The 24,404-nt window shown below is 48.0% G+C and overlaps 1 protein-coding gene across 3 annotated transcripts; it reads right to left on the minus strand.

Moving 5' to 3' along the window:
• Positions 1-7,332: 7,332 nt before the first annotated feature.
• On the minus strand, positions 7,333-23,296 carry Sall2 (spalt like transcription factor 2). 3 transcript variants are annotated; one of them, XM_090320566.1, is made up of 2 exons: positions 23,224-23,296; positions 7,333-10,957 (listed from the first exon to the last, which is right to left on the minus strand). In XM_090320566.1, the coding sequence occupies exons 1-2, from the start codon at positions 23,294-23,296 to the stop codon at positions 8,004-8,006; spliced, it is 3,027 nt and encodes a 1,008-aa protein (XP_090176692.1). In that variant the 3' UTR covers positions 7,333-8,003. The 3 variants fall into 3 exon arrangements, with proteins under 3 accessions (XP_090176692.1, XP_090176710.1, XP_090176701.1); XM_090320584.1 differs by lacking the exon at positions 23,224-23,296 and adding an exon at positions 11,898-11,965; XM_090320575.1 differs by lacking the exon at positions 23,224-23,296 and adding an exon at positions 11,284-11,386.
• Between the last annotated feature and the right edge of the window lie 1,108 nt (positions 23,297-24,404).

Here is a 24,404-nt window from a genome sequence, read left to right on the forward strand (position 1 = left end):
CTTCCCACGCGGACCGGAAAGAGATTCAAACCCAAAAGGCACTTCCGGCGGTCACCAGAGAGCCTTGGGAAAAAGCTGGGGGAATCGCGGTGGTGTGGCTACTGGCAGCTTCCGTACTTCCGGGGACGGTGAGGCCGGGGCCGCCATCTTTGTTTCTGGCAGAGCGGCCATGTTGTTCGCAGACGCGCATGTGGCCATGTTGAATAGTGAGCGGATTCGCCGGGGGATGGGAAGGGAACGCGTGGAGCCGCGCAGGGGGCACCGGCTGATTTAATAATTTCCCGGTCGACCCAGAGCGTCGCTTGTGCTAACATGCGCTCTTACCACTCCAATATGAAAACCAATGAATAAATAAATAAAGACCTCTAGCATCTCCCCCCACCTCCACCATTAAAATGAAGGTCTGCCGGGCGCCGGTGACTGCTAGCTACTCAGGAGGCTGAGATCTGAGGATCGCGGTTCGAAACCAGCCTGGGCACTAAAGTCCGTGAGACTCTTGTCTCCAATTAACCACCGGGAAAGCGGGAGTGGCGCTGTGGCTCCACGTGGTAGAGAGGTAGCCGTGAGCCGACAGGGGCGGCGCCCAGGCCCCGAGTTCAAGTCCCAGGAAGGGAGAAAATTCTTACGGTGTAACCCAGGCTTCTCTCCACCTGCCTCAACCTCGGAAGGGTGTGTGTGTGTGTGTCTGTCTGTCTGTCTGTCTGCCAGTCCTGGGTTGGGCAGGGCAGGGAGGAGCAGTTTCTGAACTTTCTTGGGCAAGGCTAGCGCTCTACCCCTTGACCTACAGCTACTTGTCTAACTTTGTGATGGTTCTGTAACTTGTCCTGCGGTGCTGACTTTGAACTGCAATCCTCAGATCCCAGTCTCCTGCGTAGCTAGGATTGCAGGCATGAGCGCCGGGTGCCTGGCCATGGCTCGTTTTTGACATCTTACGCCACTCTAGGTATTAGAGAGTTTTTTTTGATTTTGTGTTTTATTTTTTTAATGTGTAAAAACACCCCCAAATGGATGAGAGTGAATATATGGAGATTTTGTGAGAAAGGTTGGAGGGGACATGAATGATCTACAAATACATATCCTCACTTTTCTTTTTGTCAGTCCCAGGGCTTGAACTCAGGGCCTGCACACTGTCCTTGAGCCTTCTCAAGTCTAGCTAGTAATCTACCACCTGAGCCACAGCACCACTTCCACTTTTTTCTGTGTATGTGGTACCGAGGAATCGAACCCAGCTCTTCATGCATGGTAGGCACACACTCTACTAATAAGCCAGATTGTTTTTTTTTCATATATTTTTATAGTAATTAATAGAAGGGTTACATTATATTCACCAGATAGAAGGTGCATTACTTCACGTACATTGATACCCTTTCTCATGTCATTAAGCCAGATTCTTAAATCCAGTTAACTACCAAAAGCCAGAAGAGTTGTAGTTTAAATGATAGAGCACTAGCTTTGAACAAAATATAAACTCAGGTACCCAAGCCCAGAGTTCAAGCCTGAGGCCAAGAAAGAAAGGAAAAAGGAAGTGAAGGAGAAGGGAAATGAAAAGAAAGGCACTGGTGGCTCATGCCTGTAATCCTAGCCACTCTAGAGGCTGATTGTAGTTCAAAGCCAGCCCAGGGCAGGAAAGTCTATATGATTCTTACCTCCAATTAACCACCAGAAAACTGGAAATGGTGCTGTGGTTCAAAGTGTTAGAGTGCTAACACTGAGTAAAAAGAACTCAGAGATAGTCCCCAGGCCCCAAGTTCAAGCCCCATGAACAACAACAACAACAACAACAACAACAAACAGAGAGAGAGAGAGAGAGAGAGAGAGAGAGAGAGAGAGAGAGAGAGAGAGAGAGAGAGAGAGAGAGAGAGAGAAAATTGTAGAGTTAGACTGTAGCCCTAGCCAAATTAGTAGGGTACCTGTCAAGTGAGTAGAAAGTTCAAATCCCAATTCCACCCCTAAAAACAGGGATGGTATATAAACTATATAGTAATAATATAAAATGCCCTAGTAAAGAATTGGATATAGCCTTTCAGAAGATGAAGCTAAGAAAGGTTGAATTGATTTTTTTTCTTTTTTCCACCAGCCCCAGGGCTTGAACTCAGGGCCTGTGCACTGTCCTTGAGCTTTCTTAAGACTAGTCTTTTACCGCTTGAGCCACAACACCACTTCCAGCCTCTTCTGTGTATGTGGTAGCAAGGAATCAAACCCAGGGCTTTGTGCATGGTAGGCAAGCACTCTACCAGTAGGGCACATTACCAGCCTGGTTGAGTTGATTTCATCTGAAGGAGCTTCTTTTGTTGGGAGGCAGTGGCTCATACTTGTAATCTGTAATCCTAGTTATTCAGGAAGCTGAGATAAGGATCACCATTTGAAGTCAGCTCAAGCAGGAAGGTCCCTGAGACTCTTTTCTCCCACTGACCACCAAAAAGCCAGAAATGGAGCTATGGCTCAAGTGGTAGAGTGCTAGCTTTCAGTACAGAAGCTTGGGTCCCCGAGACTCGTCTCCAATTGACCACCAAAAAGCCAGAAATGGAACTGTGGCTCAAGTGGTAGAGTGCTAGCCTTAAACAAAAGAAGCTCCAGGTCAGTACCAGGTCCTGAGTTTAAGCACCAAGACTGGTAAAAATAAATAAAATAAACGAGACATTATGTTTTGTTACACAGCAATGAATTACTGGATTGACTGGATATGACATAGCTTAGTTGGCCCTCAGGCAGAAATTTTCTTTCCTGAAGACTTGGTTTTTACTATATGATCCAAAACAAAATGTCTTTTTGTGCTAATACTGGGGCCTGAAATCAGGCCCTTGCATTTGCTCAGCTGGCGCTCTTCCAACCTTGTTTTTCTGCTTGGGCTGGCTCTCAACTGCAATCCCCTAGATCTCAGCTAGGATTACAGGAGTCAGCGCTAGTGCTCATCTGATCTCTTGCTTCTTACAGTATTGATGCTTTTATTCTTCCAGAATTCCTCCGTTTCTTTCATGTTTTTCAAGCTACATTTATTTACATACATATTTCAGCAGGTTCGAGTTAAAAAGATGATCTGCTGAAGTTATTGAGAAGGAGAAGCAGTAAAAGCAAGATCAAATCAAATAAATGAAAAGGACCTGGACAATGGTATAATCACAAAAGTGTGTATGTGTGTGGGGGGAGGTTAGGAGTCTGGCCTAGTGGTAGAGTGCTTGCCTAGCACGCATGAAGACTTGGGTTCAATTCCCCAGTACCACATACATAGAAAAAAAAAAGCCAGAATTGGCGCTGTGACTCAAATGGTACAGCTCTCGCCTTGAGAAAGAGCAAGGACACTGCTCAGGCCCTGAGTTCAAGCCCCAGGACTGTAAAAAAAAAAATTTTTTTTTCCTTTTTAATGAAAGGATATGAGGGACCAGCAGCGTGGCCTAGTGGTAGAGTGCTGGCCTAGCAGGCATGGATTCGAACCACATACATAGAAAAAGCCAGAAAAGCCAAGAAAAAAGAAAAACAAGGATATGAGAAAATAAAAGGAGAGCTGTGAAATGGGAAGTGTGATGTGGGGAGACAGGTTGATATGCCAGAGATATCCTCAGAGAGCTGATAGCGTAATAGGAACTGGGTATCCAAAGAGGGTAAGGGGAAGTCTAGTTTTACTTGCTAAATGTGAATTATCAGTGTTCATTGGATGTGGGAGTGGTTAAAATCCTAGCTAATTAGGAGGCTGAGATCTGAGGACTGTAGTTTGAACTCAATCCAGTCAAATTGTTGGCTCATCTCCAGAAGTGGAGCTGTGGCTCAAGTGGTACAGCACCAGCCTTTTTTTTTTTTTTTTTTTGCCAGTCCTGGGGTTTGAACTCAAGACCTGAGCACTGTCCTTGCACTTTCTCAAGGCCAGAGCTCTACTACTTGAGCCACAGCACCACTTCCGGCTTTTTCTGTGTATGTGGTACTGAGGAATCAACCCAGGGCTTCATGCATGCGAGGCAGGCACTCTACCCCTAAGCCACGCTCCTGACCCCAGTACCAGCCTTGAATGAAAACACTAAGTGAGAATGTGAGGACGTGAGTTCCAGCCCTAGCACCAGGAGGCAGGGGATGGGAGAGCAAGGGCAGGATTAGTGACCCACCTCTACCTCGGCCAAGAGCTAAAGCCAATCTCCAAAGCTGCTGGGAACTAAAGGGACAGAAGCTACTTCTTCCCAAGACTCCCTCACTTTGAATTAAGAATAGGTTTACTCATTTCTTCACCTTCCATCTTCAGCCAGCCTCCACAGGAATCTTCATGCCGCAGGACTCAAGTCCAGATCAGGAGAAGTAGCAAAGAACCAGACTTACATACCTGTAACCACTCTTCATCCAAATTAAGGGGGAGGGGTGGAATGCAGCTTTTTCTGCATTCCTGCATTCTGCATTTTTCTGTAGCAATGAGAAATTGAACCCAGGGCTTCATGCATACTAGGCAAGCACTCTACTACTAAGCCACCTTCCCAGTCAATACAACCACCTTAAAAAGAAAATCTTGAAAATTTCACGGGGGAGTGGGCAGTGATAGAGATATACTGTAGATTGAGCCTTACACCACTGAACATACGAACTTCCCCATAGCTACTGTTTCAGAAATTCCTTTCTTTTAAATACTTGGTGACACCAGGTTTGAACTCTGGGCTTCAGTTTGCTCAGCTGGTGCTGTACCCATGAGTCATGCCTCCAGCCTAGAATTTGTGTATGTGTGTGTGTGTGTGTGTGTGTGTGTGTTGGTTACTGGGGGATGAACTCATGCTATCTCTTACCTTCTAATTGTGCCATAGCTCCACTTCAGGATTTTAACCAAGGTTCTTTGATCTGTCTTATGCGTAGCTAGGATTCCAGGCATGAGCCATACCAATGGCCCAGATAAGGAACTTCTTTAGGAAATTAGTGTCGTAGAGAAAAATGTGAACTTTAGCCTGTTATGGTATGCAATGCTTCATCTTCCCCCTTCCATGTGCATCCTTTGCCAGTACTTGCCCTCCTTGCTGGCACTTTATCACTTCAGTCCAGCTTTGTACTCAACTGGAGTTGAGGTCTAATAGATATATCTGTCTGGGCTATCTTAGAACCCAAATCCTCCATACTTCTGCCTCTTGAGTAGGATTACAAACTGGGAGCCACCAGCACTCTACTTTCATGGCCAGTTCTGGGGCTTGAACTCCGGGTCCAGGCACTGTCCTGAGCATCTATGCTCAAAGCCAGTGCTCTATCACTTCAGCTACAGCTCCACGTCTGAATTTTTGTTGGTTAACTGAAGGTAAGAGTCTTACGGCACTGTCCCTGAGCTTCTTTTGTTCAAAGCTATTACTCTACCACTTGAGTCACAGCACTACTTCCACTTTTTTCCTGTTTATATGGTACTTAGAAATCAAACCCAGGGCTTCATGCATGCTAGGCAAGCCACATTCCCAGCCCTATCTCCTCAGCAGACTTTTTTTTTTTTTTAAGTCAGTCATGGGGCTTGAACTTTGGGCCTGGGTATTGTCCTGAGCTCTTCAACTCAAGGCAGTTTTATCCTTCCTATCCAGGTGCCTGTAGTTCTAAGCTGACACCTGTCATTCAAGCTACTCAGGAGGCTGGTTCCAAATCAGCACAGACAGGAAAGTCTGTGAGATACATACCCTTAAGCCAAGCTCCCACTTCCCATTTTCTAGAGGTTAATTGGAGATAAGTCTCTCAGGTCCTTTTGTGCCAGGCTGGCTTTGAACCAGGATCCTCAGATCTCAGCCTCCTGAGTAGATAGGATTATAGGCATGAGTCACTGTCCCTGGCATCAGTGAGATTTTTAATCTCCACTAAAGCTGTCAAGAAAAAAAAAAAAAAACCTGCAAGTAGAGCTGTAGCTCTAGCATGTACCAGGAAGAGTTCATGACTGGAAACAGAAAAAAAAAATCCTTTATCTTGTTAAGAAGAATTATTACAAGGTAACTTCTTTATTCCCCTTCTGATCTCAGGGATCAGTTTAAGTTACCTTGGTTCTAAAACCTTGCTAAGACTGCTGATCAACTTCTAACCTCAAAGAAAACAAAATAACAGAAAATAGAAAGCTTGCTGGTGGCTCATGTGTACTCCTAGCTACTCCAGAGGCTGCGATGTGAAAACAGGCAGGACAACCCAACAACAACAAAGCTCAGGGGCAATGCCCAGGCCCCGAGTTCAAGTCCCAGAAATGGCACCAAACCCCCCCCAAAAAAAAAACAAAAAACAAAACACCCACAATAACAAAAACCCCAGCAAGTGGTGGAAAGTCCTACACAAAGGGAAAATTTGGATAATGACTTGACATGGTGGGCAGATTCCTATTTTTGGAGCGTGTAACATCACAACAACCAAAACCCTCCACAGTGAAATCACATTCAGTGGAGGTTGTGTTAGGATAAGGCTGATCACAGAACATCTTTCAAAACCATATGTTCAGCTTTGGCAGGAAATGTAGGTGGGAAAGGAAGCTCTATGTTAGGGAATGCCCGCTTCCCTTCCAGCTGGCTAGTTATGAAATCAACACACACACACACACACACACACACAATGAGTTTGCCAAAACACCTTTAATGATGAGAGGAGAGATACTAGCATGTCCTCTCTCGGCTCTGACATTTCACTATGTTAAGAAGCTCTGGAGCTTACTACTTCAGAGAAGAAGGTGATCATTCCAGACCCTCTCTTCTCCCTCAGATCTCCCATTCCAAATGATTCTATGTTAAGGATAAACACTACATCTCATTACAAGACAGAGGCAGGGAAGAACTACTTGAGGCTTGTCTCCCCGAAGTCTGTGGACTCTTAAAAAAGCCAGACCCAGACAATGGCAAAGACACAGCTCTAGTCCACAATCAGGCAAAACTGGAGAGGAAAGGGATTTTTGAGAGAGGATGGTGAGGAAAATTACTAAGGGCCAGGAGATAAAGGGGGGGAGTCATCTAAAACTAAAAGCAAACTATTGCTGGAAATCCCCCATGGTCCCCAGTCTAAGGCTGAGAACACTAATGTCACTGTTAGCCCAAATGAATATTCATGACACTGTCCACATTTCGTACAACTTCACGTTCCCGCCTTCATCCCATGGTCCCAGCAGCATGTATGCTTTCGTAACGCGCTTCCAATCTTCTAGCTTTAGTTCATCCATGACCCTCACCAACAGATAATGACTTTTGTATTTCCCCAAATATCTTCCCGGCAAGACAAATCGCTTGTATCTCAACTTTGAGAGTCCATGATGAATGAGAAGCCAGAGACAGCCTTGCAATATCGATGAGCCACTTTTGCTTTAATGTGACTAATCAAGAGATTCACTGGGAAGAGTGGCCTACGTCCCTTATTTCCTCCTTCCTCCTTCTTCAGCCACACCTTCTGGAGCTCAAGGAAGGAGAGGGACACTTGGTTCATTACTTCTCTGATGAACTTCTTAGGTACTGCCTTGAACACTGGAAGCTAAATTGGCCTTCTCCTTGGTCTCTCTGGATTTCTCTGTTGAGTCACCTTCCCAGACACAATTCCTAGGCCAAACAGCACTGATGACGCCAAGACTAACGGGACGCTGGAGGTGAAGCAGGGACTCCAGGGCTTTTGGTGACAGGGAAAGCTGTGTACTGGTTACACACATAGACAAGGAAGGTCCCAGGCCATAAAATCCTGCGCGGTGACCTGGTCACCAGCAAGGGGTAAGACGTGGGGCCTTTGAGAGCAGTGAGCTGCCAGACCCTTCAGTCTGGGCTGCAATTCCAAAGGGAAAGGAAAAGAGGCAGGAGTCTTCTTGAGAATGTAAAAGCTGCAGAGACTTACTTTTCTCAGTTACAAGGAAAGAAGAGGGGATAACAATTCCTTAGGGGGCCTTCCTCTTGTAAGCACAAGAATTCCTAAGCTCAGAGACTAGAGAAAAAGCCACTAGAGACACATCATTGTAAGAATTTAAGAGAAAGAAGAGAAAATACCTTGAGAGGTCCCTCTGTGTTGCTCTTGGTTTCTGCTTTCTGGGTCAAAGGATAGCAAAGAACAGGAAAACAGATTCAAGGGATTGCAGGGTCATCTTTTCGAGGGAAGGGGGAGAGCCCTGGGGAAGCAATAGAACCACCAGGCACCAAGGACAGAGCAGTAATATTCTGAGGGCCATGGTTGGCAAAGGGTGGTACCTGGTGGTGGGCCAACAGCATGTGTTTCTTGAGGGTCGCCCGCTCAAGAAAGCTCTGCCTGCAGAAGATACAGGTGAAGAGCAGCCCCTCCTTGGGGTGGGTCTTCTGGTGTTCCTCCAGTGCTGCCTGGGTTGAGAAGGTCTGGCTGCATACTTCACAGGCCTTTCTGCTGCTGCCCTCTCCTGGCTCCTTTCTCATGGTTTCCTGTACACTGAGCTCCTCTACCAAAGGGGTGCAGGTGCCTTCTCCTTCTTGAGGGAGTGAGATCACTGGGCTTGGGCATCTCTCAGGTTTGGGCCCCTCTTCCTTGCCTCCTGAAACATCACAGCTACTCTTCTCCATTGGTTGGGATTGATCCACAATGTCAGGGGGAGGTGGAGGCGGCAGAGAACACTGCTGAGTGGCTTTCTCGGTCCCCTCCATCTCCTTCCCAGAGGTCACCGTTATGGCTACCCCTGCTTCCTCCTCGGCCCCAGATGCCTCTTCTGAGTCTCCTCGCACTGAGATTGCCTTCTCACCCCCGCTCTCGGAGCCTCTTCCTACTAGGGAATCTTCATCAGTCACATCTTCCTCTTCTTCCTCTTCCTCCTCCTCTTCCTCCGACAGTTCCTCTTCCGGTGATGGCTGTTGGGTTTGCTGCTGTGGAGGGAAGCTCCCCGCCCCAGAGACTGCAGATTGCTCAGAGCCATTCTCCTGGGCTGCTCCACTCTCAGGGAGTGTGCTACCGCCATTTGGAATCTGGCCACCCAGATGCATTCGAACATGCTGCTGCAGCGTAACTGCATTAGTGAACTTCTTCTGGCAGATGGGACAAGAGTTCTGGGCCCGGGCAGCGGGACTGGCCTTGTGGCCTACAAAATGAGCACGGAGATTGCCACGGGTAGAGAAAGCCCTACCACACACTTTGCATTTGAAGGGTCGCTCACCTCCGTGTTGACTGTAATGCAGGCGCAGGGCTCGAGGACAGCTCAGTACTCGGAGACAGATGACACACTGATTAGGTCCAGAAGCAGCTGAAGGTGATGGTGCAGGGGCAGAAGTAGTGGGGGTTCCTGAAGCAGTAGAAGCCACTGCCACAGCTCCTTGTCGGTCAATCTTCTCTACCAGCTGTTGCAGCTTTGATGTCTCAGAGGGCGAAGCCCCTAAGGGCTCCAGCACGTATGGGAAAGGGAAGCTGCCAGCGGACTTGAAGTGATTAGTTAACAGTGCCCAGCTCGGGAGTGAAGTCACCAGTTTACTTAGCTGCATTCGGGCGGCTGGGCCACTTTCAGCCACTCCACTCATGGCTGAACCCTCACTTCCTGGGGGAGTGTTTTCATCTGCCTTATTTTTGGGCTCCACTGCTTTCATGAGCACAAACTTATTGAAAGCAGGGAGCCCTGGGGCTGCAGCTGTGCCTGCTCCTGTGGAGAGCAGCGTAAGACTCTCTGTGGCACTAAGAGCCGTGGTAGAGGATACCAGAGGCTTGCGTTCCACACCTCCACCTGGCGTGATGGCCTCTTCTTCCGCTTTTTCGGGTGGCACAGACATGCCATAGGGCAGGCCACTGCTGGTGATGACATAGTCCAGGTGCTCTGGCACCGGATGTGGGTTCATCTGCACATGGGGATACTTCTCCCTATGCCGGTGGAAATGGACTTTGAGGTTGCCTCGGGTGGTGAAGCGATTGCCACACACATTACACTTATAGGGCCTCTCACCCGTGTGGGAACGAAGATGAATCTGCAGGGCGCTGTCACTGCCAAATACCTTGGCACAGAAACGACACTTGTGCCTTCCCCCAGGCTTCTCTAAGGGGCCCATGACTTCCCCATAGCCCAGCTCACCACTTCCATTCTTTGGCTTCAGGAGACCTGGGGACGCAGCAGCCTCAAGGCCTCTGGCGGCCCCAAGACACTGGGCGGCCAGTAGTCCTGTGGTGCCCGGGAATGCCAGGTGAGGGGAAGCGATCAGCTGTTCCGTGCTGCCAGGCAGGGCTGGGGAGGGGGCGGGGGTAGGCTTGTGGCTGCGCCCAACCCCACCAGCCGAGAAGGAATGCTGAGACCCCAATGGATGGTAAAGGTGAAAGAAAGCCTGCTTTGGGGTTTCGGCCCCTGAGGAGGAAGAAGAGGAGGAGGAGGAGGAGGAAGAGGAAGGGACCAGTGTCTTGCCAGGCTGGACAGGCTTGATGGGGCTGAAGAGGGGGAGGAGGGGCTTGGTGGAGGAGACACTTCCTGTCGCAGGGAGCTCTGAGGGGCTGGCAGGAGCACCCACTGTTTGGCCTAAGGAGCCCAGCAGCAGCACCTGGCGGCAGATTTGCTCAGTCATTTGCATCTGATGGATCTGCCTTTGCTGCAGCACCCGCAGCTCTTCCAGGATCAGAGGAATGTTCAAGTGGCCGCTGCTGACGCCAGGGGGCGGAGGGGGAGGGGGCGGAGGGGGGGGCGCAGGGGTGGATTCTGGAGGCAGTGGGGTGGCTCCCAGCTTGGGACTGGCCAAGATCAGGCCCCCACCTCCCCCAGACGCTGTACCTGTGGCAGCGACCAGGAAATTCCCCGCTGGTTCTTCTCCTCCTCTCCTCTCCGGGCCCCAGGTGGGATCGGTGGGTCGGGAGGACCCGGAGTCCGGGAGATGGCTGTGCTCCGAGTCCGTGACCTGGGGGCTATGGTGGCCTTCCGGCCGGGATTCGGAGGATACGGAGGCGCCGTTGGGGTTGTCCTGGCTATCCACGATCACCATTACGGGAGGGTCAGTAGCACACGCGTTCTGGTGGGCCAGGAACTCGGAAGGGTCGGTGAACTGAGCGCAGCATTTGGCACAGACCTGGGGGTGCTCCTCCTCGCCAGCATCCCCTGGGGAGAGATGTGGGGGTGCCATCGGGGTGTGTCCGCCCAGCATGTAAAACCCAGTACCCGCCGGGGGGGGGTCGCCATCAGGCCAGGCAGAAGCCTGGAGCCCTAATACCCCAGCAGCAGAGGTCGCCGGGGGGGGGGCGGGGGAGGGGGCCCCCAGAGCCCCCCCACTCGGAGTCGGGAGGGAGGGAATGGGTGTGAGACCCAGGGCCTGCTCACCACATCATACCGTCTACCGCACCCACATAATCCCTCCCCCCACCCCCCGACCCCCCGCCAGGCGCGTCCCCTCCGCCCCCCCGCGGCCCAGGCCCACCCTACCGCACCTCCGAGCTCCGCAGACTCCCCGCAGGGCCCCCCGAGAAGAGCGCCCGGGCCGGCTTCGTGCGCCATGGTGGGGATGGGGGCGGATGGGGTGGGGAACAATGGGGAACGGGAACCGGGAGGCGACTGCAGCCGGAGCTGCGGCAGCCGCTGCACCCTGCGGCCCAGACTGCGGAGAGGGAGCGCGGCGGGGGCGGGGCGGGAGAGGCGCGGAGGGGGGAGGGGGCGGGAGCTGCGCGGAGTGGGGAGGGGGCGGGGGCGGGATCGGTGCGGAGGGGGGAGGGGCGGGAGCGGCGCGGAGGGGGGAGGGGCGGGAACAGCGCGGAGGGGGCGGGGTCGGGCGAGAAAACTGGGCGAGGGGAGACCGGGAGCAGAGGGTGTGGGGGGGGAGCGGTAGAGGGTTGATGGGTGCGGGGGGATGGGCGAGGCCACAGGGGCCGGGCCCGGAGCCTGGGGTCCTTTAGGGCGCACGGGGGACAGGTGCTTTGGGACCCGTGGGGTCCACCTTTGCTGGCCTACCGCCAGCTCCGCCCCCCGGCCTCCAGCTGTCTTGGCCCAGGCCTGCCCCCCCCCCCCCCAAGCTCTAGGGCACGGTGGGAAACCGAGTAGGGCTCACCCGAGCGCAGCGCTCCCCGGCGCTCATTTTCCTTAGGCTAAAGGGCTCTGGGAAGCTCGAAATCGTGGATCAACAGCCAGGGCCAGGGTGTAAGAGGAGGCCCCGAACACTCCACCAGCACCCCACCACCCCACGTCTTCCATTCCCACCCTTCCCCCAACCCTCTGCCACAAAAGGAGTTCCTCAGGGTGGGGGGCCGCAAGGTAGAATTTCCCGGGGAGTCATTTCAGGACTCCTCTCCCAGCCGCGGAGCCCCTTTCCCCCCGCCCCTCCTCCCCACAAGAGAGGCTGAGCGCTTCACCAAGCCAGCACCCAGTGTTGGATCAAGCTTACGAAGCCATCTCCTATTTAGTCCCGTCATCCTCTTCTCCTCTCTTTACACACGGGCTCACTGTCCTTACATTAAGGATGGCGAATTTCTTGAAGGCTCTTTGTTTATTTTTGCCCAAAAGCTCAAGATGACCTGTCCAACTCTAACCTGGGGGGAGGGAGCTCCGCCTCAGACAATGGGACAATTCATGCATCAGCCCAAACTGGTTTGATTGACACCTGCTCTCTCTCTGTATGGTCATTTCTTTTCCTTGAACCTACTTCAGCCTGGGTTCTTTCCCCGAGCTTCTCTGTGCTCTTTGCCACTTGAGCCACAGTGCCACTTCCAGCTTTTTCTTTTTATGTACTGCTGAGGAATTGAACCCAGAGCTTCATGCATGCTAGGCAAGCACTCATCGCTGAGCCACCTTCCTAGCCTATGGTGATCTTTCTTCAGAGAGGCTAAATAGGATTCCTGTAGGCAATAAAGGAATCCAGAATTTATGGGAGGCAATAGCCCTACACTGAGCTGCACCACCAACCCTTGGGTTCTTGAGACAGGGTATAGTCCAGGTTGGCTTCAAACTCTAGAACCTCTGGCCTCTGCCTCCAGTGCTGAGATCTCCTCACCTGGCTCTCTTTCTTCCTTGAAATAAATCTTGAAGGGCTTTTCACTTCCTAAAATACCCTATCCTACCTGCAAGAAGTGACTCACCTGGACATTAGTCAAGGTTGTCCCAATTTTATCGTGCCTGGCTGGTAAACTGAGGCACAGTTGACCAGTTACGCTACAAATGCTACAATTTCCATGTTAGTAAAGTGGTAATAGTGTAGTTACACTATTTTCCTTAAGGAAATTATTATTATTGTTGTTGTTGTTGTTGTTGTTGTTGTTGTTGTTCTGTGGGTCCTGGTGCTTGAACTCTGGGCCTGGGCATTGTCCTTGAGCTTTCTCAAGGCTAGCACTCTACCACTTGAGCCACAGCACCATTTCTGGCTTTTTCTCTTTCTTTTTGTCTGTCATGGGGCTTGAACTCTGTGCCTAGGCGCTGTCCCTGAACTCTTCAGCCTAAAGCTAATGCTCTACCATGTTGAGCCATAGCACCACTTCTGGTTTTCTGGTAGTTAATTATAGATAAGAGTATCACAGACCTTGAATACCTGAGCTGGCTTTGAACTGTGATCCTCAGGTCTCAGCCTCTTGAGTAGCTAGGATTATAGGCATGAGCCATTGGTGCCTGGCACTTTTGGATTTTTCTGCGTATGTGGCACAGAGGAATCAAACCCAGGGCTTCGTGTGCTAGCAAGTATTCTAGGCCACACTCCAGGCTTTATCTATCTATTTATTTATCTATCTATTTATTTATTTATTTATTGCCAGTCCTGGGGTTTAAACTCAGGGCCTAGGCACCGTCCTTGAGCTTTTTCAAGATTAGCACTCTACCACTTGAGCCACAACACTACTTCCTACTTTTTCTGTGTATGTTGTACCAAGGAATCAAACCCAGCAAGCACCCTCCCATTAGGACACACTCCCAGCTGTCAAGGAAAATATTATAAAAGAATTGAAAGCTGGGCCGGGAGTTTGGCCTAGTGGTAGAGTGCTTGCCTAAGACCCAGGTTCGATTCCTCGGTACCACATACATAGCAAAAAGCCAGAAGTGATGCTGAGGCTCAAGTGGTAGAGCTCTAGCCTGGAGAAAGTCCAAGGACAGTGCTCAGGCCCTGAGTCCAAGGGCAGGACTGGCAAAAAAAAAAAAAAGAATTGAAAGCTAAGGCATGGCTTAAGTGGTAGAGCACCAGGCCCCGAGTTCAAATCCCAAAAGACAAATGAAGAAATAAGCACACCACAAATTCTAGGTCCCAGTAATTCAAGCTACTCAGGACTCTGCCTTAGGAGATCATGGTTCTATGAAGCCAGCACAGCAGAAAAATCTTCTGTCTCCAGAACACTTAGCAAAAAAATAATAGTGCTCAAGTGATCAGCTAAGCAAGTCCAAAAGCTGGAGAACCCGAGTTTAAACCCTGATACTCCAAGAAACAACAAGAAATGGAGGTGTGGCTCAAATTATAGAGTGTCAAGCCTTGACCAAAAAAAGCCAAGTGAGAGGTGGATGCCAGTGACTCATTATTGTATTCTGGGTATTCAGGAGGCTGAGATCTGATGATCAAGGTTCAAAGCCATCCCAGGCAAGAAAGTCTGTGAGACTTACCTCCAATCAAAAGCCAGAGTAGAGCTTAAGCAAAAAAGCTAAGGGATTGCACCCAGGCCCTGAGTTCAAACCTCAGTACTAGAGTACACTCATATATAATTAAGATTAAGGTATTTTTGGTGGGGTGCCAGATGGCTCGAGCTTGTAATCCTGGCTACTCAGGAGGCTGAGATCTGAGGATCATGGTACAAAGCCAGTCCGGGCACTAAAGTCTGTGAGACTCTCATCTCCAATTAACTACCAGAAAACGGGAAGTGGAACTGTGACTCTACATAGTAGAGTGGTAGCCTTGAGCTGAAGAGCTCAGGGACAATGCCCAGACCCAGAGTTCAAGCTCCAGGACCAACCAAAAAAAAAAAAAAAAAAAAAAGATTAAAAAAAAATTTTTTTAGATACAATCTAAAGTATTAGAGCTGAATGAAAATATCATGGGGTTGGGGGCTAAAAGTTTGGCCTGGTGGTAGAGTACTTGCATTGCATGCACGAAGACCCAGATTCCGTGGTTCAAGTGGTAGAGCTCTAGCCTTAAGAAAACAGAATGACAGTGCTCAGGCACTAAGCCCAGGACTGGCAAAAAAAAAAAAAAAGGCAGGGCGTGGTAGCTCATGCCTGTAATCCTAGCTACTCAGGAGCTGAGATCTGAGGATCGTGGTTCAAAGCCAGCCTGGACACAAAAGACTATGAGACTCTTACCTCCAATTAATCACTAGAAAATGGGAAGTGGGGGTAGGGCAGTAGCCTTGAGCTTCAGAGCTCAGGGACAGCATCTAGGCCCAGAGATCAAGCCCCATGACCCACAAGGAAAAAAAAAATAAAGAAGGAAAAAAGAAAGTCAACCCCATAATATATAAAATATTATATGCTATGTATAACACTATATATTCCATTTCTTTTGTGGGGGCAGTCCTGGGCTTGAACTCAGGGCCTGAGCACTATTCTTGGGCTTTCTCAAGGCCAGAGCTCTACCACTTGACCCACAGCACCACTTCCTGCTTTTTTCTACCTATATGGTACCGAGGAATCGAATCTATGTCTTCGTGCATTCTAGGCAAGCACTCTACCACTAGGTCAAACTCCTGGCCCCTGGGGTTGACTTTCAAGACATGTTTTGTCTGATTGCCTCTTTTGACATTGTCAATCACAGCTCTGAAAAAGATTGAGCTCTCTCTGTGCTTCAGGTCTGATCCATATAAATGAGGAGAGGGGTTTATTTCAATCACCTCAACTCAGAGGTTAATTAATGCAATGCAATTTATTTGGACAGATAAGGAAACTGAAGCCTGGAGAGGTTAAGTGACTCCCAAGTTCACATAGGAATTCAGCAAAGTAGCATTCATTCACAATTTTGAATCTCATCCAATGTTTCTTCAAACACATCAACATTGTGTATGTTCCCTAATGCTTGAAAAAGGGCCCCTGTGTGTGTGCCTGTTACCTGCGCTTGGCTTTCTTGGCCTCAGTAAGGGAGAGGGAATGGGATGCAGACTTTCTACAGAGCATTTGTTAATTAGCAGTGAACATCCGATACCCAGTTGCTGTTTTGTCAAGTGTTTTGACAAAAAAAAAAAAAATCTTTTCCTTTTATCATCTCCTGGGAAACACTGTCCTCTTTCTTGGGCTTTAATGAAACAGGCTTTCTGATGTGTAATTTGACCTGCACTTTTCTTTAAAGTAAATTTAGGCCTTGGTGAAAGGTGATGGCTCAGCAATCACCTGTAAGAGGAACCCTCTACCTCTCAGCACTTTACACTTCTGGCCATCCTGACAGGGGGTGGGGGGAACACAAGAATCTTATGCTACATGAATAAAGTCACAAACGCACAGGAACAAACTAAGCTGGTACATCGATAGCAGATAAGGTGAGGTACGCTCTCTTCTAGATCCTATGCAAAGCCTGGAGTGGATACAGGACTGAGACCTGGACCTGTTTCCATTTTACAAAGAGCTGAAATAACAGAGAAAAAGGAAACCAGGTGGCTTGCCCTGTAACTCCAACTGATGCAGAAGATAGCTAGGAAGATGGATTGTTCAATTGTTCGAAGCCAGCTGGGATGCATGGCGCGTTTAAAGCCAGCCTACATAGTAAGACTTTCCAAAACAAAACCAAAAAAACTAAAAACAAGAGCTGCCCAGTAGCTGGAAGCTCATACCTGTAATTCTAGCTACTCAAAGGCTGAGATGCAGAGCATAATAAATTGAGGCTAGCCAGGTCAGAAAAGTTCACTAGATTTCATCTCCAAACTAACCAACAAAAAGCAAGGGCTGGAAGCATGGCTAAAGTAGGAAAGCACCAACTGAGCAAGTGCAACGTCCTGAATGAAATGTCACTGCATCTAAACAAAAACCAAGGTTGAAAATATTGTCAGTGGTAGAGCAGTTGGCTAGCAAGCTCAGAAGGCTCAAGTACTGTTAAAAAAAAAAAAAAAAGGTTGGAGGAGGGCTTGTCTGGGAATGTGGCTTAGTGGTAGTGATAGATTGCTTGCCTAGCATGCATGAAGCCCTAGGTTCAATTCCTCAGTAACTAAAAACAGAAAAAGCCGGAAGTGGTGCTGTGATAGAGCACTAGCCTTGAGCAAAAGAAACTCAGGCCCCAAGTTCAAGCCCCAGGACTAGCAAAAAAAAAAAAAAAAAAGGCACCAAATAAATAAGAAATGCAACAATATACAGCTAAGGATTAAAGTGTTTAGAAGATGGTCCTTGCCACTAAATGTTCCACCCTGCTTCTCTAGTCTTCCCTAACTTACATCTAATCAAAATTAAGACTGAGGGAACTGCTCAGTAGAAACCTTTCCATCAGCCCCCCTCTGTACAACATGCTAGTCTTTGTATACTTTTCTGGGGGGGGGAGGGGAGAAATCTGCTTCTATAAATGGAAGTTGGCATTTGCATCTGTCTTTGAATGTAAGCAACTGAATTGTTTTTCCCTGGATATATGCATCTTCAGCATTTCTTTTTATCCTTTTTAACTTTAATTAGCATTGAGAGGTATTTCTTTGTGTGTGTGCATGTACTAATACTGAGATTTTAACTCAGGGCCTATCACTTTTTCTTAGTTTGTTTGTTTTTTGTACAAAGTTGGCTCTCTACCACTTTTTCAGTCTTCACTTCCAAATGCACATGCATAGTCCTTTGCCAAACTACACCCAGATTGCACTTATTCCCAGTGCAACAGGCCTTGAGTTCAAGCCCCATGACTGGCCAAAAATAAATAAATAAATAAAAGTTAACATAAATAAATAGATAAATAAATGTAAGTTTTAGTGGTAATAGGAGAGTTGGGAAGAATAAAAGAGAAGAAATGCAAACAAATATGGCTGAACAAGCCAAGCTCTGCTGGCTCATCTCTATAACTCTAGCTATTCTGGAGCTGGAAAATCCTTATTTTAAACAGCCAGAGCAGAAAAGCCAGGAGTCTCCATCTCCAATTTTGCCAGACTGGAGGCATGGCTCAATAAGATAGTGCCAGCTGAGATTAAGAAAGCCAAGAGAGAGCACAAGGCCCCAAATTCAAGCCACTGTTTCAAGTAAGTCACTATATTGGGTCTCTATGTCTCCCTTCCTCCCTCCCTCCTAGTCTGTCTCTCTCTCTCTCTCATACACACACACACTGACCAAAAGTGACTAGCATAATATCTAAATGCTGCCCAAATATTAGCGAAGAGTGTTGCACAGCCCTATTTCCAGACTTTCTGGTAGTTTAGTGGAGATAAGACTTTCCTGCCCAGGCTATCTTTGCACGGCAATCGTCAGATCTCAGCTTCATGAGTAACTATGATTACAGACTTGAGCCATCATTGTTTGACTTATAGCTTCTTCTTTTCATTTCCTCTTTCTTTTGATTTTCGGAAAACAGGTGACACCATATATAGTCCAGGCTAGCCTGGATTCTATGGTTAGCTATGCCAGGCTCATTCTTACTAGTCTCCACACTATTGATATTACACCTGTGCCAGCTACCTTTCTGGGCTTTGAGTTACCTGCTTTTTTGGTCAGTTGTGGAACTTGAACTTGTGGGGGTTGGCCTGGGCACAGTTCCCTAGTTCCTTTTGCTCAAGGCTAGTACTGTACTACTTGAACCACAGAGCCATTTCCAGGCTATTCTGTTTATGTGGCACTGAGGAATCGAACTCAGGGCTTCAAGCTTGTTAGGCAAACACTCTACCAGTAAGCCACATTCTCAGTCCTGAGTTACTTTCTATCTATTAGAAACAATTTTTTTCTGACCCTTACCTTGGGGAATACTTAACAGGTAAATGTCCCTAGAGCCATAGACTGATTAAGCTACACTACCATGTCAAGTGAACACAGCCCTCAAAACTGTCATTTGCTGTCTTTCCCTTTTGCTGTTTTTATTGCCTGCCAACTTTCCATCTGAAGTCTTCCTTTCTCTCTCTCTCCAGATCTGTTTGGCTGTGTCCTGGTTTCTCCTTTTCACTAAATATCTGGGTTTCTGATCGTTTACTTTATTTCCCAGATGTACTAGTTTGCATTCTCCCCAGTTACATCCATATGGTCTCTAATTCACATATCTAGACTCTGTAGGGGAGTGAGATTTTTTTTTTCCTCTCCAGAGTTTTTAAGTAAATAGACTATTTCCTGTTCATCACTTCTGTGCAACAGCTATTCTGATGGGGTTTGCTGTCCTAGTCAGGATGCTGAGCTAAAGCAGGACTGGGAAACAGCTTTTCAGTCTGCTTTGTTTGTCATCTAGAATAAACATTGCTTAAAAGAAGGCAAGTCCCCTGGGAACGCTGGTGACTGTCGTGAAGAGGACATACCAAAGGACACAATGTGAGTTACGTGCACTGGGCTAGATTTGGTGTAAGGCAAAGTCCAGGGCTTCACAGGGACTCTACCATTGACCTATACCGCCAAACCTTTTTTATTTTGAGTAAACCCTGTGGTTTGAACTCAAGGCCATGGGGCTTTTTCCTTTTCCTCCTCCTCCTCCTCCTTCCTCCTTCCTCCTTCCTCCTCCTCCTCCTCCTCCTCCTCCTCCTCCTCCTCCTCCTCCTCCTCCTCCTCCTCCTCCTCCTCTTCTTCTTCTTCTTCTTCTTCTTCTTCTTCTTCTTCTTCTTCTTCTTCTTCTTCTTTGTTTCATTGTAGATAAGAGTCTCACAGACTTTCCTGCCTGAGTTGGCTTTGAACCATGATCCTCAGATCTCAGTTAGCTGAGTATCTAGGATTATAGGTGTGAACCACTGGCATGCCCTCCAATCCTTTTCACAGTTCCTGTCTTTGAAGAAGGAAAGGGACCTATTGTATTATAGAAGTCTATAAGAGCAAGAAGGAGCTGGGTGCCGGTAGCTGGTAGCTCACATCTGGAATCTTAGCTACTCAGGAGGCTGAAATGTGAGGACTATGGTTTAAAGCCAGCCTGGGCAGGAAAGTCCATGAGCTTCCTATCTCCAGTTAATAACAGAAAAAGGCTAGAAGTGGTGCTGTGGCTCAAGTGGTAGAGCAAAAAGGAACTCAAGAACACACCCAAGCCCAGAGTTGGAGTCACCAGACCAGCAAAAAAAAAAAAAAAAAGTGGCTCATGCCTATAATCCTAACTATTCAGGAGGCTGAGATCTCAGGACAGTGGTTCAAACCCAGTCTGGGCACGGACGTCCACGTGACTCTTATCTCCAGTTAACCACCATAAACCAGGGAGTCATGCTGTGGCTCAAAGTGGTAGAGCACTAGCCTTGAGCTGAAGAGCTAAGGTTCAGTGGCCAGGCCCAGAGTTCAAGGCCCCACAACCAACAACAACAGCAACCAAAAAAACCCCAAAGAAGCAGTGTGTGTGTGTGTGTGTGTGTGTGTGTGTGTGTGTGTGTGTGTGTGTAGGGGGCGGGTTGAACTTAGACCCTGGGCACTGTCCCTGAGTTTTGTCACTCAAGGCTAGCACTCTACTACTTGGAGCCACAGTGCCATTCCTGTGTTCTGGTGGTTAACTGGAGATAAGAGTGTCAGGACTTTCCTACCTGGTCTGGCTTTGAACCATGATCCTCAGTCCTCAGCCTCCTGAGTAGCTAGGATTTACAAGTGTGAGCCTGGCACCTAGCTCTCAAACCAGATCTTAACAGATGTTACTATGTTTTTCTTGTTCGTAACATTCCTTTTTGCCTGCTATAGACTTTTGGCGTCTTTTGGGTCAAGTGTCTGTGGAAATGGCTTTGTAGCAGTACTCCCATATCCCCAAGTGTCCATAACCCCAAAGTAGAAGGTTTATCTGAAAAGGCTTGGGGAATTCATTCAAGGGAGCTGCAAGTCCCTCATGGAAGATTCTTCCTCAGCTGTGAGAAGTGGAATGGGCCAAGCAGATGGGTAAAAGGAAAGGGTAGGTTGCCTCTTGGGGATGGGGAGAGGGGGATTCAGTCTAGTTCCACAATTGAACCAGCAGGGGAGCAGGACTGCAAGGCAAGTCTGAGGGCTCTTAGGGAAGTCTCCTGCGGAGCCCAGGAAGAAACATCCGGCCTACAGCAGCGTTAGGGAGGGCTAATGTGCCTCGGGAGAGAAGGATGCCATCTCCCTGGAACCTCTGCATGTGTGCACAGTGGGATCCTAGCAAAGCAATAACTAGGGAGAAAGTGGTGACCTATGAAAACTTAAGGTGACGGTTAAGATTTTGAGGCTTTCACAGCACAGAGTTGACCTAAAGTCTTCTAATTATTATTATCAATATTCTAATTTTGTTTAAGCAGCAGGTCGAAAAACAAGTTTAATCCATCATGATTAATTTTAATCACTACAAATATATTATCCTTGTTTCTTCTGGCACATGTCTCAGAAAGAAAACTGTCAAAACCCAGGCACTGGTGGCTCATGCCTGTAATTCTAGCTATTCAGGAGGCTGAGATCTGGACATTGTGGTTCAAAGCCAGCCCGGATAGGAAAGTCTGAAACGATCTCCAACTGGCCACAACAAAATGGGAAGTAGAGCTGTGGCTCAAGTGGTAGAGCACTACTTGTCTTGAGTAAAAGAAAGATCAGGGACAGAGCCAGGCTCTGAGGACTGGTATGCAAGTACACACACACACACACACACACACACACACACACACACACACACTCACACTCACAGGAATGGTTGAGAGGTTCCTGAATGTTGGTCATATTTCATCACTTGTAGGGATTGCTCATATTGATTCCTGTAAGGATTTATTGGATATTTTCCCAAAGTCTTCACACAGCATTCTCACAATAAGCTAATAAGGTTCCTACTTATCTCTATGTAGCAGATGAGGAAACTGAGGCTTAGAGATCTAACCAAACATGCACAGCTAACCAAGTGCTAGTCAGGATTTGGCTAAAAGCCAATCCTTCAAATTTGGCTTTAGAACCTGTGTATCTGATCTTACATTATTGGGTATAGCTACCTTTTTTTACTTATTTTTTTTGCCAGTCCCAGGCTTGAGTTCAGGCCCTGAGCACTGTCCTTGGATTTTCTCAAGGCTAGAGTTCTACCACTTGAACCACAGCTCAGCACCATTTACTGCTTTTTCTATGCATGCTAGGCCAACACTCTACCACTAGGCCAAACTCCCACCCAGCCCTATAACTACTATTTTTTTTTAACTTAAATAAATGATCCTGGAGCCTTTCAGTATATACTTATAGTATTACCATTGACAAGTATGTCCAAAATTTGCTTGATCCTAAGAATTATCTAGATGTAGCTTTGGAGACCCAAGCTTAAATCCTCTCATAAACAAATACATTTGAAAAACCCCGATTTAAGAGTGTCAACACTAAGGTCAGCCTTGGGCATCTGGAAATCTAACTTCTGGTTCTGTGTCTTTCATTGTCTGACACTTTGAATAGCTAGTTCTTAATCTTCTTCCACTATCTGCCTCTTGCTTACAGGATAGGACATTTTCCCCTCATAAGAGGAATCTGTTGCTTAAAATGCATTCAGTAAAGCTGGGTGCCAGTGACTCACTCCTTCCCATAATCCTAGCTACTCAGGAGGCTGAGATTTGAGAATTGAAGTTTGAAGCCAGCCCAGCTAGGGAAAGTCCAGGAAACTCTTATCACAATTAACCACCAAATGAATAAATAAAAAGGGAAAACGAAAAGAAAGGAAAATCAGAGAATGTAAGAAAGAAAAGAATGCATCACGAAGCCCTTATACTATGATTTGCATGTAAGCAGCTATGTTATCATGTATTTTTTTTTTTTAATTTTATCCTGGCCTTCTTTGGAAGGCCAGCACCACATCTATCCTTCAGTCTGTCTGCCCAGGAGTCATGAGATATACAATCCCCAAACCAGGCTTCATTCTGACCCACAGTAGTCTGCTCCCTCTGGGATCTGCTCTCAGCTCAGCCCAACAATGAGAAACTTTTTTCTCTTCTCCCTCAGGGGAACCTTCCCCAATTCATTCTCTTGCAACTCAACTCTCCAGAAAGAAGAGGGAGGGGATATCTCATTCCTAAGAGACGGGTCTACAGGTCTGTGGATGTTACTTAGCAACCGCACAAAGACCAGTGTGCAAAAGGGTGTGTGGGGGGGAACCTGGAGAGAAAAACTCTTGGGTGGGGAGACACAGCCAGTTTGAAAACTCCATTTCATCCAGAGAAAAACCAAGGAAAACACACACAGACTGAGTCCCCAGACAAGCCAAGCAAGGGAGAGGAAAGGGGGGGGGCATCTTACCAACCCAGGTCACCTCCCTGTCTCCTGATCCTACACTCCTGCACACTCCAGTGACCAAGTCCTGGCCGAGTGTCGCTCCTGGCCCCAGGTGCCCTCCCCCCTGGTCCTGGACTGATCCTGTAGGCAAGGAATCAGGGTCCCCAGGTCTCCCCAACACCCACCGTACTCAGGTGCGTTGGGACCTTCGCAGTCCGAGATTAACTGCTGGGGTTTCCGCTGCTTTCGTCGAGACATCCCGGGTAGAGTGAGGTGGAGAGGGAGGGACGACCCCGACCCTCACTTAAGTCTCAGCGGGATAATCTTGTTCCAGTCTCCCCCTTGGGGTCTGAAGCTAAAGCCTGTGGACTTCTCTTCTTACAAATCACTGTGAAGCAGAGATGGTCTCGCTTTCCTAGAGACAGATAGATTCCGCCTGAGTTCCAGACCCTCTCTCTCTCTCTCTCTCTCTCTCTCTCTCTCTCTCTCTCTCTCTCTCTCTCTCTCTCTCTCTCTCTCTCTCTCTCCCCTCTCTTCTCCTCTCTTCTCCTCTCTTCTCCTCTTCTCCTCTCTCCTCTCTCCTCTCTCCTCTCTCTCAGCTCAAGTCTTTAAAGGGGAGACGCCCCCTTTTTCCCCCCTTCAGCTTCTTCCCAATGCTTCTGCAGCTCCTATTGTAAAAGCAAAAATCCTAATCTTTCCGCACACTCTTTTCTTTTGTACTGCCGAGGAAAGGATTTAACCCTCTCCTCACTGCAAGGACTTGGCCTCTCCCAGTGGTGTCCCGAGACTGGTCCTTGCTTGTTTTCCTAATTCTAACAAGCTCTCCTACCCTGCGTTTTCATTCTTTCCAAAATTCTGTGTTCCTCTGTTTGATTGTGTGGCTGTTCCTGAGGTATGAAACCACACAAGAAACTCTCTGGTGTATTCTGATCATGAGACCAAGAAGTCAGCTACACCAAATGAAAATAAACCTATAAAAGCTTGGCACAAAGGTCCTGACCTTATCTTAAAATAGAGAGATATTATAATACTAGTTTAGAGTATATATAACTTTTGATAATTTGTACAACGTTGTCATTTACATGATATATTTTGGGGGATGAAAAACTGAAATTGGCCCTCCTCTTTATACAGGGGCCCCCTATGGAGAAATCAAAAAAAGTTCAGTAAAGTTAGGTAAGAAACCTATTCAAGGTTGTACCACTAAGCCAGAGGAGAGGAGAGGAGGGGAATGGAGGGGAGGGGAGGGAAGGGGAGGGGAGAGGAAGGGAGGGGAGGGGAGAGGAGGGGAGGGAGGGGGAGGGGAGAGAAGGGAAGAGGACGAGAGAGGAGGGGAGAGGAGAGGAAGGGAGGGAGGGAAGGAGAG

Source organism: Megascapheus bottae, chromosome 2, assembly GCF_031878675.1.
Source record: "Megascapheus bottae isolate mThoBot1 chromosome 2, mThoBot2.hap1, whole genome shotgun sequence".
NCBI lineage: Eukaryota > Metazoa > Chordata > Mammalia > Rodentia > Geomyidae > Megascapheus > Megascapheus bottae.